The sequence below is a fragment of the Oculina patagonica genome, chromosome 7, assembly GCF_052425735.1.
Source record: "Oculina patagonica isolate OP01 chromosome 7, crgOcupat, whole genome shotgun sequence".
Classification (NCBI taxonomy): Eukaryota; Metazoa; Cnidaria; class Anthozoa; order Scleractinia; family Oculinidae; genus Oculina; species Oculina patagonica.
Genome location: NC_135764.1, coordinates 15236491 through 15253278, shown reverse-complemented (window position 1 = coordinate 15253278; position 16788 = coordinate 15236491). Strand labels below are relative to the sequence as shown.

Genomic DNA, 16788 nt, shown 5'->3' with positions numbered 1-16788 from the left:
TGAACCGGGCCTAATTACTGCATGGCAGGACTGTTAAAACGGCATGTTAGAAAAGACAAACCCTTTGGATTCAATGGCCTGAAAAACCAATCCGTGTGTTGGGTACTTTTATTTCTTACAACGAGAAAGAAAATGAAAAATCCAATTTCACGTTAAAACTGCAAAAATTGAAGACCATCTTTGACATTTGGAACTGCCGGAATCTTACACTATTTGGGAGATGTCTTATAACGAAAAGCCTTGGCATCTCGCAACTGGTACATACAATTTCTAGCCTCGATGTCCCTCGGGAATACCTTGGGGCGGTAAATTCAACCATTTTTAAATTCATTTGGAAAAATAAAAAGGACAAACTTAAGCGTAAAGTGATGATCTTAGATTATGACCAAGGTGGTCTGAGGGCTCCTAGTATAGATGTCTTAGCAAAATCATTAAAGCTAGCTTGGATTTCCAGACTTCTAGACGATGATTCAACCCGCAGGGAATCTTGGAAGACAATTCCTAGTTACTTTTTCGAAAAATGCGGCGGCTTAAATTTTATATTACGATGCAACTACGACAAACACTTCCTCAAGCAGATCGATCTGCCCCAGTTCTACAAATTAATTCTCTTGTATTTTCTGGAAATCAAGGAATCCTTTCCAAACCAGTCCGGTCAGGAATTAATTCTATTCAATAACAAAGATATTCTAATCAACAATCGCACTATTTTTTATAGGGACTGGTTTAATCGAGGCATTTATCTCGTGCGAGACCTTCTTAAATCAGATGGAAAATTCCTTTCTTACACAGAATTTGTTCAGAAATATGATCTTAGATGCAACTTTCTCATTTATTTTCAAGTAGTTTCTGCAATTCCCAGGCATCTTGTAGAACGTGCGATGTCATACCCCGTAGACAGAGCAGGTTTGTTGTCTAGCACTATGTTTCACCTCTCCCCAGAGACCTCCATCAACTAAACTAAAATGAAAAACAAAGATTACTATCGGCTCCTCGTAAATAAAGAACAAATTGAACCGAAGGCTACCTCCAAATGGAAAAGAGACTTGCAAATTGGTCAAGCATCTCTACAACCTTTTTTTAGTCGCGTAAGAAACGCATGTAGAGATAATAAGCTTAGGGAATTTTATTTCAAACTCTTACACAGAATAGTAGTCACCAAAAAGGAATTATTTCTCTTTGGTGTGGCAGAGGACGCAAAGTGTCCATACTGTGATTTGAATGACTCCATAATTCACACTTTCTACAACTGTAATTGGAGCCAATTATTCTTCGCAGAGGTTATAAAATGGTTTAATAAAGAAAATGCCACCTCTCTTACCCTCTCTCCAACTGAATTAATTTTTGGTAAGGACAAGGATAACATAAACAAAGAAATAGATATCATTAGAAAGTTAAACTTCACCTTTTTATATGCAAAATATTATGTATACAATCAGAAATTATTGAATGGAAAGCTGTCATTAAATGAATTCTTAGCCAATGTAAAATTTAAATACATCTTCGAAAAATTTAATTGTAGTTAAAGCGAATTATTTGAAATAAGAGTGTACTGTAGGATGAGTAATAGCGTGTATTAATATTGATGATGTATTGATGTATTGTAATTTCTAATTTAAGATCTAGTGTGCTAATAACTATATTATACTTGTAAGTTTTTTCTTTCTTTTTTTCAATTATTGTATTTGTTTATTTTTACGTTATTCTGTGTGTATTTTTTTCTATTGAAATGAATAAAAAATAAAAAATAAAAATAAAACGGCATGTGCATACTATGAATTTTAAGTGAAATAAATTCAAATGACTCGGTTGTCCAAGGTTAATTACTTAAAAGCTGTGCTTTTACCCTTTTCTGACACTTTTATGATTTAATTTGATGGAAGTAAATGAAACCAAATTAAGAAATGAACGCAGTTATGAAAAAATGGTAGTATACATTTAAAAAGAAAACGAGTAGAAATATCGCAAGATATGTCTACCAGTTTAACAGTCTATCTGTAAAACGTCAAGAAACAGTTCAAAGCCAAGACTTGGGTAAAATCCATTGAATGATTATTGTATTATTTAATGTAGACACTTACTTTACATAATCTGCACATATGTGACCCTCCACGGGAAAACAGTGAATAAGGTGAACGCACGCGCACGGCACGTTCGCACGTTTAAACAATAGATGCGTGTCTCAACACGGTAGCACCGTGTAAGTCACTTTCCTCATTAGTAGCAAAGCTATTGTTTTTCCTCGCACGCTAAGAACAAAGCAGCGTGTTAAGGCACGGTCATCGTAGTTCGGTGACACGGTCTTCTTAACACGGTTATCCTGACACGGTCATCATAACACGGTCATCGTGACACGGTCACCGTGTTAATGCGTGCAAAATGTTTACACGATGACCGTGTCAACAAACCCTAACTTCCCCGGGGAGGAAAATGATCGAGCAATTTCATTACTATTGTTCGTACTTACTAGAGAAGCTTAGTTGTTTCCAATTCCATAAAAGAAAGCTCGGATATTCTGATATTTTACACCAGAAATTTCCCGTTTATTCACTTTCCTAGTCAAAACCGCGGACTGTCATTTGTATTTTGCCGCGCCTTAAGAAGGGCTCTTCAAAATACTGCAAGACTTGTAAATAAAAAACATGTTGTTTGCCGGTCTTCTTGTTGTTTTATACATTTTGTTCGTGTCTATAACAAATAAAATAGTTTAGAGCTATCAAACCTAAAAAAATAAGACTGTTATTTTACCTCTTGCTGTCTTTCGGTGGAATTTAATCAAATAAAAACGATAAAAACTGTTTATGGAGGCGTTCTGTTTATTTGTGATTAAAATAAGGTCTTACATGACTTTTAAACTGGCCTCCAGAAGAGGCCTTTAGAGACTTTTTATTTAAATGGGTTTTTCTAAAGAAAATTATAGCACAAAAATATTATCGAAGACATGTTTCAATAATCGTAACATATATTGCATATGCATATATTTTTGCATATGCATATATTGTTCCATATGATTCTTTGATCTCTTGTGTATGCGTGTTTTTCTTTAGATTCCATTGCTTCGATCGTTTTTCGCTTACGTTAACCGAAACTGTAATTCAACAAATCGGAACCTCCCTCTCAACCCTTACCTAACTGCGCGCTTAAAGCGCCGGCAAGCATGTTTCAACGGGGGTACAACATATGATAGCGTTACAGTGCTTTACTGATATAACGAATCGCCTGTCATCTCAAACAAACTTTGTGGGACTGACTATTTCTAAAGTACGCATCCAAGCTACGGTGAAATAAAGTATTTAGGTTTTACTCAAGGCATCCAATAAAACAAGAAAGTCTTTCGTAAAGCAAAAAGTGTAAATACTTAAAAGAAATTGGCATTGTACTGTTCTCAAAAGGAAGTCTCAGGAATACAACGAAGCATTAATTTTTCTGGCACTAGACTTGCTCAGTAATTTATATCCGTAACGAACTGTAGCTTTTCCAATGAATTCCCATGGTTTGCTCTCTTCAAGTCATATTTACCTCTTATTCACCAATCGCGTATTTATATAGTGACTGATCTGTTTTGATGCGCCCTTACTCATTTCCATGAGTCATGGCCCGCCAAATAACGCGCTGTTTTTTAATAGGGATTCCAATTTCTTGCGCAACAGCGGTTTAATTAACTTTTTCAATATGTTTCATAAAAGCATTTATTTTGACTGTCAGTATACGAACAAGCAATCAAGGGAAAGCTAATGATATTAAAACTTGCGTCTTGTCGTCTAACTGTTTGTTTATTTGTCTGTTGTTTGAAATCGTCGGAGTTGTTTCGTTTTCACTTTTTTATTTGTCAGCGGCAGTGGAAAAAACCGCTTTGAATAAAGAAAGATAAAGACTAAGAAACAAAACAGGCGCTCTCGGGATTCATAGTATTAGTGTTATTATGATTCCAATGACGCACATTCTTTATTCGCGTCATAAATTGGCAATAAATACCGAAAAATGCCAACAACATGGAGGCGGTAGATAAAACTTTCGTAAGCACATTATTGAACAAGACGTAAAACGTTTGTGCGCCGAGCGTTTTTTGAATAATTTGAATAAAAAATGGCACGAACTGGAATTAATATCCTCATAACTCGCGCAAATGCCAATCAACCACTGAAATCAAATGTGAAACGCACGCGATTAATCTAATGGTTAAATACCATTTATTAATCATTGGAAGACAGAAAAATTAAGACAAATGCAGCAGCTTTCACATAAAGATTGATCGTCTTTTTCACTTGTGAAACATGAAAGTACTTGCTCCAAGCAACCTTTCCTCCTCTCAGTCTGTCAGCCGTTGTCATATTTGTCATGCTGTTTCTTATATTTCACACAGGTAAGTTAAGTGCTTTACATACATTTGTTAATCCCACTGGTACCCAGTACCTAGGAAATAATTTCCGTTTCCCAACAATTTCTTTGGAAAAATGTCTTTGTTTTATCATCACTTTATATTCACAATTGCTTGCTAAATTCACCTTTCCGACAATTGTTTTTATTCTACAATGGGAATCGCTCTATGTTCAGTTTACAAGAAGAAAGTTCAGTCAATTCCATCTTAAGATGGCTCGTATAGCTTAATCAAAATTAGATATGCCTGTCTTTGTGTTCTATCGCAACTATGCCATTAATGTTTAGGAAAATTTCTTAGTACAGACTTGTGCAAGTTTTAAAAATGAACAAATCGAGGTTATTGTGACGTCAAAATTCGTTGCCATGTCATACACGGTCAAAAATACACTATTTTGGATCTTTTGAGGCCAATAACTCAAAAATCACTCGGTGAAAGTTTTTGTTTTTGATATATTTTTATCTAACTGACGAAATGAACATTTTTACAAATTTTTAAAAAAAACTGTATGAATGACTCGGAGCTACGTTATAATCTCATAAATTTAAGGTGGCTCTGAACCCTACCTACAGAATTTTTTTAAAAATTGTTAGATTGTTTGTTTTTCTTTCAGACAAAAATATATGAAAAACAAAAACTTTCACCACCTAGGTTTTAAGTTTTTAGCCTTAACAAAAATAAGCCGTCTTTGACGCGGCATGGCAACAAATTTTGACGTCGCAGTGACTTCAGTTAGTTCATTGGTAGAACCTTTTACAAAGTTTTTCGAAAAGTTTAACCTCAACATTATTGGTGTAGCTGCAATAGAATGCCAAATAAGGGAATATATAAAAATGACAGGTCACCAAACTCGTTTACGAGAAAATGACGATTTTCCTGTCCGGCGCATCATAAACAAAATTAAACACCGCCATTTTTTTTTACTTTAAGCGCTAACAACGCGTTAAATTATGCGCCGTAAGAATGCGCAATGCAATGCCGAAACCACAAAAAACTATTTATTAGCAAAGCATACGGTGGATTTTGAAAGAATATATTTGCCTTACCTCTGAGATTTCAAAATGCCAATTGTTTGTTTTCCCATCTCGAAAATATTGTATAAATATCATTAACAAGGCTTTGTTCGTTAATTGGAGCCACCAAGCCTCACTACGTCTAAAACAGCACATGACTCATCGCATGGCAGTCTCTTTTGAACGAACGTTTCATACATTTGACGAGAACTATGGAAAAAAATAGTTCACTGGAAGAGTTCTTTTTTCCATTCATTACCGACTAAAAAACATAAAGCACCAAAAACCCGATGTTTTCAAATGTTTATTTTCAACTCATATGCTAACTCAAAATTTCTTAAGTGAAATAAATATTAATGGTTAGCATATGTCGTGACAAGTTAAGTAATATGTTATTCACAAGCTTTTAGATTGTCGCAATTTGCTGCTTTTGCTGTCATCTTTAACAAGCTGGGCGGACCATTTATTGCGTTGGTTCACTCCGTGACAACAGCGTTTCACAGTTCATATGATATCGTATTTTGCATAAATGATCATCAATTCGCCCGCTCCGTGCTTAAAGCAGTAATATAAGGGCTACTATCAGAAATTTAACAAAATAACGCGAAGGGTAGGCGCACATTGACCAATGATCTAAGATAAACTGTTTTCAGAATACACTTGGGGAACGTTAAGACACTTTGACGAAGCTGAGAGATGATTGGGCACTTAAAGTTCACGCCTGGAATTGTAAAGATGAAGAATCAACACCTGGGAAAAAATTTTACACTTTGCTTGGTGAAATACTTTTTGCTTTGTTCTTTATCACTTCTCATGATTCAAGGTAAGTAAAGCCAGTCACTCAGTTTCTTTGCTTTCAGGCTTTTTTGATTTTAATTCATCAACTATATCATCTTTAGTTTTTTGTTTGGAAGTGATAAATAAAAAATTAATAACGTGAGATAAAATGCTCATATTTGTCGCTTTCAGTTCGGAAACCTTGTTTGCAGGCTCTATGGCAATAGCAGGACAAAAGGTCTTGTTATTTCTCGAAAATAACAGACTATACATTATTGTATACGGAATATAGATCCAGTTTTCGAGGTGTTCTAGGTATTAAAAAGTAATGTGATATTCCTTGATAAATTCCCTTGCTTTCAGCTGTTGTCGTCGACCTAAAGGCCTTTTTTACTAGCGACGCAAGCACAAGCGCAAGAATAATATCTCTTATTTCACTGTGAAAACGCCTTCGACTCAAGCAAAAGCACAAGCGCATTGCAGTTTCATGCTTGTGCTTGTGCTTGCGGCAAGCACAAGCACAAGAACAAGGATCAAAATTTGTCCTTTTTGCGTGATTGCGCTTATGCTTGCGCTTGTGCTTGCGTCGCTAGTGAAAACCAGGCTAAACTCTTCAAAAATTCCCCGCTCTGTAAAACAATATTCAAATATTCGACGGTCTGGCAGTTGAAGTTTCGGACAAGAATGAACATGAATGATCAATTTTGTTTAAAGGCATATGGACCTTTATAAAGACTTCATTAATTATCTTAACCCTCCTACATTTGGCACCTGAAAAGAAAATGGGGTATTCTACTAACGATTTTTAAAAAGGAAGGCAATTAAACCTCGACTATCTGAACTTTTCTGTTATCCGCACTTTCGATTAACCATACAACATGTATTTGATTACCCTGTCTTTTCGATAATTCAGACTTTTTGATTATCCGGACTTTTCCATTAACCAAACTTTTCGATTATTCGGACTTGTCTCTGTTTTCGTGAATTTAAAATTAATGAGTCATAATCCAGAATATAATTCGCCGTGAAATGTGTAATAAACAATTTTTGTTAATGCAACTTGGACGGAGGACTTACTCTGGATAATTTATAAAGCTTTGTGCCATAAGTCACAGTGTTGCGTCGTGGAAGTAGTCTTAAGAAAGATTTTTGCCTTTTGTCACTTTTTGGTTTAATAAAAAAAAAAGAAACCGAACAACACATAAAGAAAGTCTGACCGAACAGTTGAAATGATATCCACGGCCTGACTTCTTGAGGGAATGAATTGGACTACAAAAAAAAAGTTAGAATTCGACAAGAAAACGGCAAGAACGTTAGTATAAAATAGAAAAACTACACTGAAATAAATAAATAACTAAATAAATAAATAAATAAATAAATAAGCGAGCAGCGCTTTTCCGAGGAGCACGCTGGCAAATTTTGTCTAACCGTTCTCATATTGTTGAGCGCGCGACACTGTAGCAGTGAAACACAAAACTGGATATCGAGATGGGACGAGTTTGTCAGTTAGAACTTTGGTCCGTTTGTCGTTTGCCAGTCAAATTAGGCCATGTTAGTTAATACTGGTAAAAATGATAAACTACCGCGAGTAATGGTTATGAATTTCTATTCAGTGTAGCAGTAGTTAAGTTTCGTTTTGATATCGGTACTACAGTGAATTAATGAGAAATTATCCCTCAGTTTTGTGGCCAGGTTTATCGCTAATTTGTAATTTGACGTGGCATTTTGCAAATTATCCATTTCTTTCCATTTGAAAAAAATTATCGTATTAGCTGAATGCTTTTGAAAATTTCCGACTTAAGGAAGAGTTCTAAGTGTGGAAATATTTTTATAATCCCCACATTTCACTTGAGTGTCCAACAGTAATTCGAAATTGCTATCTTTTTGCATTACTTCGTACAGTGATTGTTTTAAAAACCTCGCGCCATTTTATCGACCAATCAGGAGGAAAAGCGTTCTCCTGCGCTTGGCGCCGGCTACATTTGCTTCGAGTTTTGATTGGTGCACTGGATTGTCTGTGTCCGTTTTGATTGGCCAGATTGATTACTTTGGTTTTGGTTTCACGACACTCAATTAAAAACCGCTCTGAAGGGGTTAAGTGAATGCAAAGAGAAATACGAAAAACACTCGTCCAAACATTTTTTAACGTGCTTGTAATATTTCTCCATCCGGACGGACGAAACTATGTATAACAACTAGAGACTGTTCTTAAATAATAGAGCGATTTTCGATTGTGTCGCGAAACCGAAACCAAAGAAATCACTTTGACCAATCAAAAAGGACACAGGCAATCAATTTTTGAACCAATCAAAACTCGAAGCAAATTCATGTTACAAAGCACCGGAGAACGTGTGCGAGAAATTCGCAATTGGTTTTGGCTTTTCTTGCAGTGCAGTTTCTAAGAAAAGTTTTTAACTGCCTTTCTTTCTTATTTCTTAACTGACTTACTTATTCCTTTAGGCTCCTGGTGGAGCAAAGGGCGTCAACAATGCTTCGGCACCGAACTCTATTTGCTGCCGCCTTCTCTGCTGCGTTCCAGCTGATGTTAGCTTTCTTTAACTCCTCCTCAGTTGATCTTCTCCAGGTCTTAGCAGGTCTTCCCACCTTTCTTTTCCCCTGTGGATTCCACTTTAAGGCCTGCTTGGTGGTGTCAGTGCCTGGTTTTCTTAGTGTGTGGCCGATCCAAGCCCATTTCCTTCTTGCTATCTCAGTTGGTATGTGCTCTTGTCCTGTCCTGCTCCAAAGTTCTTTGTTACTGATCTTTTCTGGCCAGTGAATCTTGACGATCTTTCTGAGGCATTTGTTGACAAAGCTTTGTAGCTTATTTGATAGAGCTTGTGTCACTTTCCAGGTCTCTGAGCCATAGAGAAGCGTAGCTTTTACATTAGTGGTGAAGATGCGCAACTTGGTTTTGGTGGAAATCGAGGAAGCATTCCAGACTGGTCTAAGCATGTTGAACGCCAGTCTCGCTTTACCAATTCTGCACTTCACATCCTCCTCAGTTCCTCCAGTGACTGTGATGATACTGCCCAGATAAGTGAAACTTTCGACATCTTCCAGATCCTCGCCATTCAACTTAATTTTGCCCCGCTGCTTGCTTTTGGTTCGCATCACTTTGGTTTTCTCTTTGCTCACCCAGAGGCCGGTTGTCTCTGCAATCTGTGCCAGGTTGTTGGTTTTGGTTTGCATATGTTGTAGTTTTTGGGAAAGAAGGCATATGTCGTCTGCATGATCCAAATCATGGAGTTGAGTTGTTAGTGTCCATTGGATTCCTGTCTTACCCTGATCTTCCACCTCTCTCATAACCCAATCGACCACCATGATGAAGATCATCGGAGACAGCAAACAGCCTTGACGAACTCCTGTGCTCATTTCGAAAGATTCTGTCAGCTTCCCGTTGTGAATGACTTGACAAGATGACGACTCGTATAGGTCCTGTATCAGCTTGATGAACTTTGATGGAATTCCATAGTGGTGCATGAGTTGCCAGATGATGTTCCTATCAACACTGTCAAAAGCCTTTTCGAAGTCGATGAAATTCATGTATAATGGAGTCTGCCATTCGTTGGATTGTTCGATGATTATCCTTAGAGTGGCAATGTGGTCAGTGCAGGATTTATCTTTCCTAAACCCTGCCTGGTTACATCGCAGTTGTTTGTCCAGGGCGTCCTTAAGCCTTTCAAGGATAATGCGGCAGAATACCTTGCTTGGGGTGGAGATTTTTAAAAAAAAAAAAAAAAAAAAAAAAAAAAAAAAAAAAAAAAAAAAAAAAAAAAAAAAAAAAAAAAAAAAAAAAAAAAAAAAAAAAAAAAAAAAAAAAAAATTAAATATAAAATTTTTTAAAAAAGAAATCTCGGCCTGGCGGACTTCAATGGAAACCATCCAAACGCCTAACGAATTCTAAATGAATGTTCAAGCCATGCTAGAAGCATAATTCCACGCCAGTTGTTGCAGAGTCCAAGATCTCCCTTTTAGGGCAGCTTCACCAGATAACCATGCTTCCATTCTGTTGGAACTTTCTCTGCTTCCCAGATCTTAAGGAAAAGTGTATGTAGCATTTCTGCTGTGTTGTTAGGATCGATTTTGAGTGCTTCAGGCGGAATCCCGTCTGGTCCTGCTGCCTTCCCATTCTTCAGTTGTTTCACAGCTCTAACAATCTCTGCTTTGGATGGTGAATGGATGCTGGCAGTTAGAAGGGGTCCATTTGTTTCAATAAAGCCTGGCGTAACAGGAGGAGGTGGTCTATCCTGTTTATTTACGTGATGGTTGCATTTTTGAATCGCGCTTTTTGGCAGAAAAGATTTCACCGATTTCTTCGAATTTTTGCGTCCTGAATGAAAAATGTTCGAATTTACGGAAAATGGCATTCGTTTTTCAGTCGGAATAAAATCTTTCGAGATTTAAACATATTTTCAAAATCTAGTTTTTACCAAAAATGTCTATAACTTTAAATACCGACGACAGATTTCTCCCAAACTTTAGCAAATAAGCCTCAGAGCTCTCAAGTTTTGTATCAGGAAGTTTCATGACAATCCTGACCGTGCAACTCGCTGCTCAAAATGCTGTTCAAATTGTATCTAAAAATGCTTCGCTTATGCATTCATGTCAACTGACGCACAAATAGCGTTGTCTGTATTTGCTGTAGGTTTCTGATTACTCAGTTTCTTTTCGATAAGGTTTTGGGTAGCATAATACCTCCAGATGACCGATAGTTTGGCTGCACTGTTCCGCTATTTGTGCGTCCGTTGACATGAATGCATAAGCGAAGCATTTTTAGATACAATTTGAACAGCATTTTGAGCAGCGAGTTGCACGGTCAGGTTTGTCAAGAAACTTCTTGATACAAAACTTGAGAGCTCTGAGGCTTATTTGCTAAAGTTTGGGAGAAATCTGTCGTCGGGATTTAAAGTTATAGACATTTTTGGTAAAAACTTTATTTTGAAAATATGTTTAAATCTCAAAAGATTTTATTCCGACTGAAAAACGAATGCCATTTTCCGTAAATTCGAACATTTTTCATTCAGGACGCAAAAATTCGAAGAAATCGGTGAAATCTTTCCTGCCAAAAATCGCGATTCAAAAATGCAACCATCGCGTAAATAAATGGGATCGGGCCACCTTAAAATGTCATGGAAATGTTCTGCCCATCTCGCCCTTTGCTCTGGCTCTGTGGAGATGGTCCTGCCTTCCTTGTTCTTAACTGGCCTTGTCTGTTTACTTTTCTTTCCCGACATCGTTCTAGTTATTTCGTATAACCTCTTCATGTTACGCTGCCCTGAAATGCTTATTTCTTAAGCTATTCACGAATTTTGATTTTATTCCTTTAATTCTCAACAGTTATAATTTCTTCTTGCAAGTTGTAGTGACAGCCAGTTATTTGGTTTTTATTTTCAATCAACAGATGCCTCATCCTCGACTGACATGAAGTGTGAAATCAAGTCTTCCTGTTCCACGTCAGTGTGTCAACAAACCAATCCGATGACAGTAGATCCAGGCTCCAACATAACTCTCAACTGCACGATCATCACAGGAGGACTGGTAAAAGGCGTGACCTGGAACCAAGCCTTGGAACGGGTTAAGAATAGTTCGGGGTCATCACATTTGGTATTACAGCGATCGAATACAACAAAGAATAGTGACAAGATGCCATGTCGATGTACCAATATAAAATTCACACGTAGGTGTTTCTTGTATTATTCTAACCTTCACTTAGGTCTCTACAGAAACCGGAGCTTATCCCGGTTTCTGTAGCATAAAGATACTAGGAGTATTTCTACTACTTCCTACCCCCAGCATTATTTCGCCGGTACCCATTTATACACCTGGGTGGAGAAAGGCACTTTGAGAGTTATGTGTCTTCCCCAAGAACACAACACAGCGACCCCAGTCAGGGCTCGAACCCGGGCCACTCGATCCGGAGTCCAGCGTGCTAACCGTTAGGCCACCACGCCTCCCCTGTAGAGAGTTAAGCACCCTGTAAACTGAACTTAACTGCTTCAAGCACTCGTGAAACTTGTAGAAATTAGGTAAATTGTAAATGTGTCAACAGAACACCTTTAGCAAAACTGGAATGCATTTTATTAGTAACGGTCGTAGAGGTTTAGGTGATTAACTCTCCTGTGGTTTATTGAGAACTGTGGGTAAAATGGCTAGGCCAAGTCCCTTTTAAACAAAAAAAGTTCATGTCTAATACATTAGTGAAACGCCACTCTAGCGTTTAAACTTAGTTTAAACGGTAAAGAACAAAGAAAAGAGATAAGAATTTCTCTCGTGCTAGTCAACATTACCAATCTGGCATGACATGAGATGACATGACATGACATGCCATGCGTGGCGTGACATGACATGTATTGACATGCCAACGACATGTCATTCATAAGCATAATATGAAATGTGATTTTTTTTTTCGTGACATGCCGTGGCATAGCATAACATTTTACGGCAGGCGAAGAGCATGAAATGACATGACATGGCGTGAAGTGACATGTAAAGCATTAAAAAGTATGGTATTATATTCGAGCAATTCTCTTTATACACAGGTGCACTGCGAATAGTTTGGTATTCGAGTACACCAAAGCGTATCGAGAAAGACAAACCAACGGATTTGGAATGCAATTTCTCGGGATGGCCTTTCCCTCGTGAGGTCTTTTGGTACAAGGATGGTGAACTGATCACTAACGGAACTGAAGGCATTTATCACACAGAGGACAAGAAATGGGAGAAAGGAGAAGAAACCCTTCGTAGCAAACTTTCTTTTCCGCCAGGACATGAGGAACAAGAAGGAATCTACAAGTGCACTGCAAAAAACAATATTTCTGGCTGGTCGAGTATAGTCTCTGCTAGTATACAGATGATATATTCATGTAAGTAACTTGCCTTGCAAAACATCTTTTTCGTTTGCCTTATTTTAGCTGAATAAAGACGATGTTAGAGGATATTTTGCGAGGAAAATGATATTTCTACATCAGAAACTCATAAGGGAATGGGTTGAAACGTGAAACACACGTTCACAGCACTTGAATATTCAGTTTTGCCAAGTACCTTATTTGGAAACTTGAAGAGTTTGTACGCGTATGCTTTACACACGTAATGACACACGCAACAACATTTTCGGTTTTGCGGAAAGTTACTTGAATTCCGACCTAAACGCCGTAATTTTTTTTAATTCAACAAACAAAACAACAACCGTAATCACCTAACCAAGCTCGTTCAAAAACAAGATAACGCCATCGAGCGCGAGCTAGCGCGCGCTGTGAATTTAATCCAAATGTTGCAATTTTGATTGGTTAATTATTTTCTGCTGATTTTCCAAATATGGTACTTAATGGAAACGAATGTTCAAACGCTTTGTACAATGCGAAACATAGGGAGTTACACGTTTCAACCCTTATGGGTTTCTGCTACATGAAAAGCTCTGCCCACATGGCCTATAAAACTTTAAAAGAAAAACAATGGCGGGCTTAAGTAAACCTTAAAACCGCACATTTCAGGAGTATGCCATAATAATCTTGTAAGGGTAGTTTTTCTAAACAGAAGACACCTTTAAAAAAAAAACAGAGTAGCGTTTGGAATGTACGCGCAGTGCGATAATCACTTTTATTTTTATAAACATGAATCTTTTTTCTTTCAACCCAGGTCCTTTACCAAAAAGCCCAACCATTGATTCTCCGGAGATTCTTGCAAGTACTTTTTCTAACGTCAGCCTGACATGTTGGATTGATAGCGATGGTTATGATTGTCCAGAATATTTGTTTTGGCATTTTAACGACAATCCGACGCACTTGGAAAGCGGTGAAAAATACGAAATAGTAGAGAAGGAAACAAGCAAATGTAAGAAACAATTCATCCTCTATATTTTTAACGTCACGAAAATGGACGAGGGAACATACAGCTGCCATTGGGAATGCGAATATAAAGACACTACGAAAGCTGCCATTGACTTGAGAGTAATCGTCCAACCACCATCAGGTACGAACATTTTTTTAACATCATATGGGATATAGTCAGTGTTTATGTATCAATTTCACTGCGCAACTTAGAAAAGTGATTTTGAAACTCACTCGGTGCATACGTACGTCAGAACTGAATGGTAGTTTTTATGGCAGTGTCTCACAAGGACTGGGAACTACCGAATTCACGAATTTGATTGGTTAAAACTGCGGTCTACAATTTCCCATTCATTCTCGTCCCCAGAGGCCGCGATCCTTCTGGTGCTGACTAGAAGGATCGCGGCCTCTGGGGACGAAATGTTTCCCATCCAAACCGGTTACATTTGCGGTAAGAAAGTGACAAAGAAATTTACAGAAATAATGACTGGTTTCGGCTACATATACTAAACGGATAAGCCAAAAACTTTGACGAGGATAAAAGTAAAAAAAAACGAGCAAACTTTTTTCCGTACTCACGAGCTCGGTCAAAATTCTCCCATACAAACCTCCTGCTCGGCGGAATAAATAACTAATAACTACTTTGATTTCTGTTTAAATTTGTTCGCATCAAAAAGCTAGTCTTCTCCTCGTAAAAATGTTGAATTTTCCACCTAAAGATCTTCAATCAGCCCGTTAGTTACAGATGTTAGGAATACGTTCGCCATATTGACTGCAAAAACCGCTAAGCACCTAATTTGATTGGTTGATAAATCTAGTTCCTTACACACGCTATTTCAGTGTTTTGGGGAGCTATTTTACTAACACGCACAAAGTTTCGACGAGCACCATAATACTGGAACATCAACAAATCCCTGGGAAACATTTTTTGTGTATAGTATCGCGTTTAAGCTCAAGTTCTTTAAGTTTAATGTTCTAATTTTTATTCTCATTCCAGCAACAACTGAAAGTCTGAACACTGCAACTCAGTTTAAAACAAAGCTTGGCGTTCAACTCCGCCTTCAGGTCAGTATTTTGCTGCAGTTATTCAGAGACAGAATCTGCTGATGGTATTGGTATCGAGCTTTAAATGTTTCCTTTTTCGCGCCTTTTTTAATCCACAGGAACCAGCAAAGATTGGCTCCTGCCAATCATTATTTTATCAGCCGGAAGTGCCGCCGTCTCATTCATGTTGTTTGTTCGGTTTTGTGTCAAGAAAAAGTGGACATCATCTTACAACATACCTATATGTAAGTTGTAAGCGTGTGGCTTAAAGATCAGTGAAGGGGTGTGGCGGGGGGGGGGGGGATGGCTTTGTTATTGTACACAACAGCAACCCGGGAGGGTGGACTTCCATGCAACAGTGATTTAGGGTGATCTTCGTATCTTAACACTCCCGGTTTGGTACGGGTATTTCGTTACCTCTTGGAATATCAAACTAAAAAATAACTTACGGGGACCACTTTCCGTTTCAGAATTTAGCACTTGTTAGAGGTAAAAGTGTATCCGGGCTACGCCCGTAAAGATCCTTTTTAGTGGGTTAATTTCGACGATCAGCCCTGCTCTTTTATGTGGGAATCCTCCCGCCTGAGAAACGTAGCCTCTTACACAGAATTTCTTTAGGCTTGTCACGCAAGCCTAAAGAAATTCTGAGAAAAGAAAAATAGTTTATTCAAAAAATCAACACAAGATTGCGTGAAGAGCCCAATGCAAAATATCTTTATGGGCAAATGAAGAAAGATTGCTTGCTTGCTTGCTTGCTTGCTTCTCTCTTCTTCTTCTTCTTCTTCTTCTTCTTGCTTGCTTGCTTGCTTGCTTGCTTGCTTGCTTGCTTGCTTGCTTGCTTGCTTGCTTGCTTGCTTCTTTCTTGCTTGCTTGCTTGCTTGCTTGCTTGCTTGCTTGCTTGCTTGATTGATTTATTGATTGATTGATTTATTGATTGATTGATTGATTGATTGATTGATTGATTGATTGATTGATTGATTGATTGATTGATTGATTGACTGATATCAACTCCATGTGCACAAAATATGATTATGGTGGGTAGAAGTTACCTCCTTAGCTTTTCAAGTGTAACCCCGAGTAACCCCGAGAGAGTCAGAGGCTAGTGTGATGAATAATGTCTCTCGTGTTAAGATCTCTAGCAATTTGATTTACTATTAAGGAAAGCCTAGAGACATTTATTTTTGTGTAACAAGTGATAGGGTCCAGCCTGATCTTTCTTTTTATTATTGACAGGTCACCTCAATAAAGAGAATTTTATAAACCGACTATTTATCAGCTACAGTTCAAAGGATTTTGGCTGGGTCACTGAGAATCTCATCTCAGTTCTTGAGAAGCACTCGATTGACTACAGCATTCACAGCCGGGACTTTGAGATTGGAAGGCCAATCGTCCAAAACATGGCCGACAATGTGTACGGCAGCCGTCAAGTGTTGATTGTTTTGTCTGAGAATTACCTCGCCAGCAACTTTTGTCGAGAGGAGCTGCACATGGCCGTCCAGAGGGGAGTGGACACGGGAGATTCGTCACTGATTCTTGTGATGATCAACAACTTGAAGAAAAAGAAATTGCCTGCTGCTTTGAGAAACAAGAATCTGCTGGATTTTGAGAAACACAAGAAGAGAGAAAATTGGGAAGAGAAAATATTACGTGAGCTAGGCAGTTTATCTGCCAGTGTTTAGAAAGTAACTGAGTAAATTACGAGGGATAAAATAGGCTTCATTTTCTTATATTCTTAAGCTATTCATTTTCA

At 37.8% G+C, this 16788-nt stretch overlaps 1 protein-coding gene across 1 annotated transcript; it reads left to right on the top strand.

The window, feature by feature from the left end:
• The first annotated feature begins 5947 nt into the window (after window positions 1-5947).
• LOC144659816 (uncharacterized) lies at window positions 5948-16407 on the top strand. Its single transcript, XM_078520339.1, has 7 exons — window positions 5948-6214; window positions 11570-11845; window positions 12708-13031; window positions 13804-14136; window positions 14992-15059; window positions 15158-15283; window positions 16272-16407. The coding sequence occupies exons 1-7, from the start codon at window positions 6088-6090 to the stop codon at window positions 16296-16298; spliced, it is 1281 nt and encodes a 426-aa protein (XP_078376465.1). The 5' UTR covers window positions 5948-6087; the 3' UTR covers window positions 16299-16407.
• Window positions 16408-16788: the final 381 nt, after the last annotated feature.

Bases quoted from the DNA above. Each gene is read 5' to 3' on its own strand.
- LOC144659816 (XM_078520339.1), top strand. From the start codon at position 6,088: ATGATTGGGCACTTAAAGTTCACGCCTGGAATTGTAAAGATGAAGAAT. The intron at 6,215-11,569 runs GTAAGTAAAGCC...TTCAATCAACAG, and splicing joins ATCACTTCTCATGATTCAAG to ATGCCTCATCCTCGACTGAC. The intron at 14,137-14,991 runs GTACGAACATTT...TTCTCATTCCAG, and splicing joins AATCGTCCAACCACCATCAG to CAACAACTGAAAGTCTGAAC.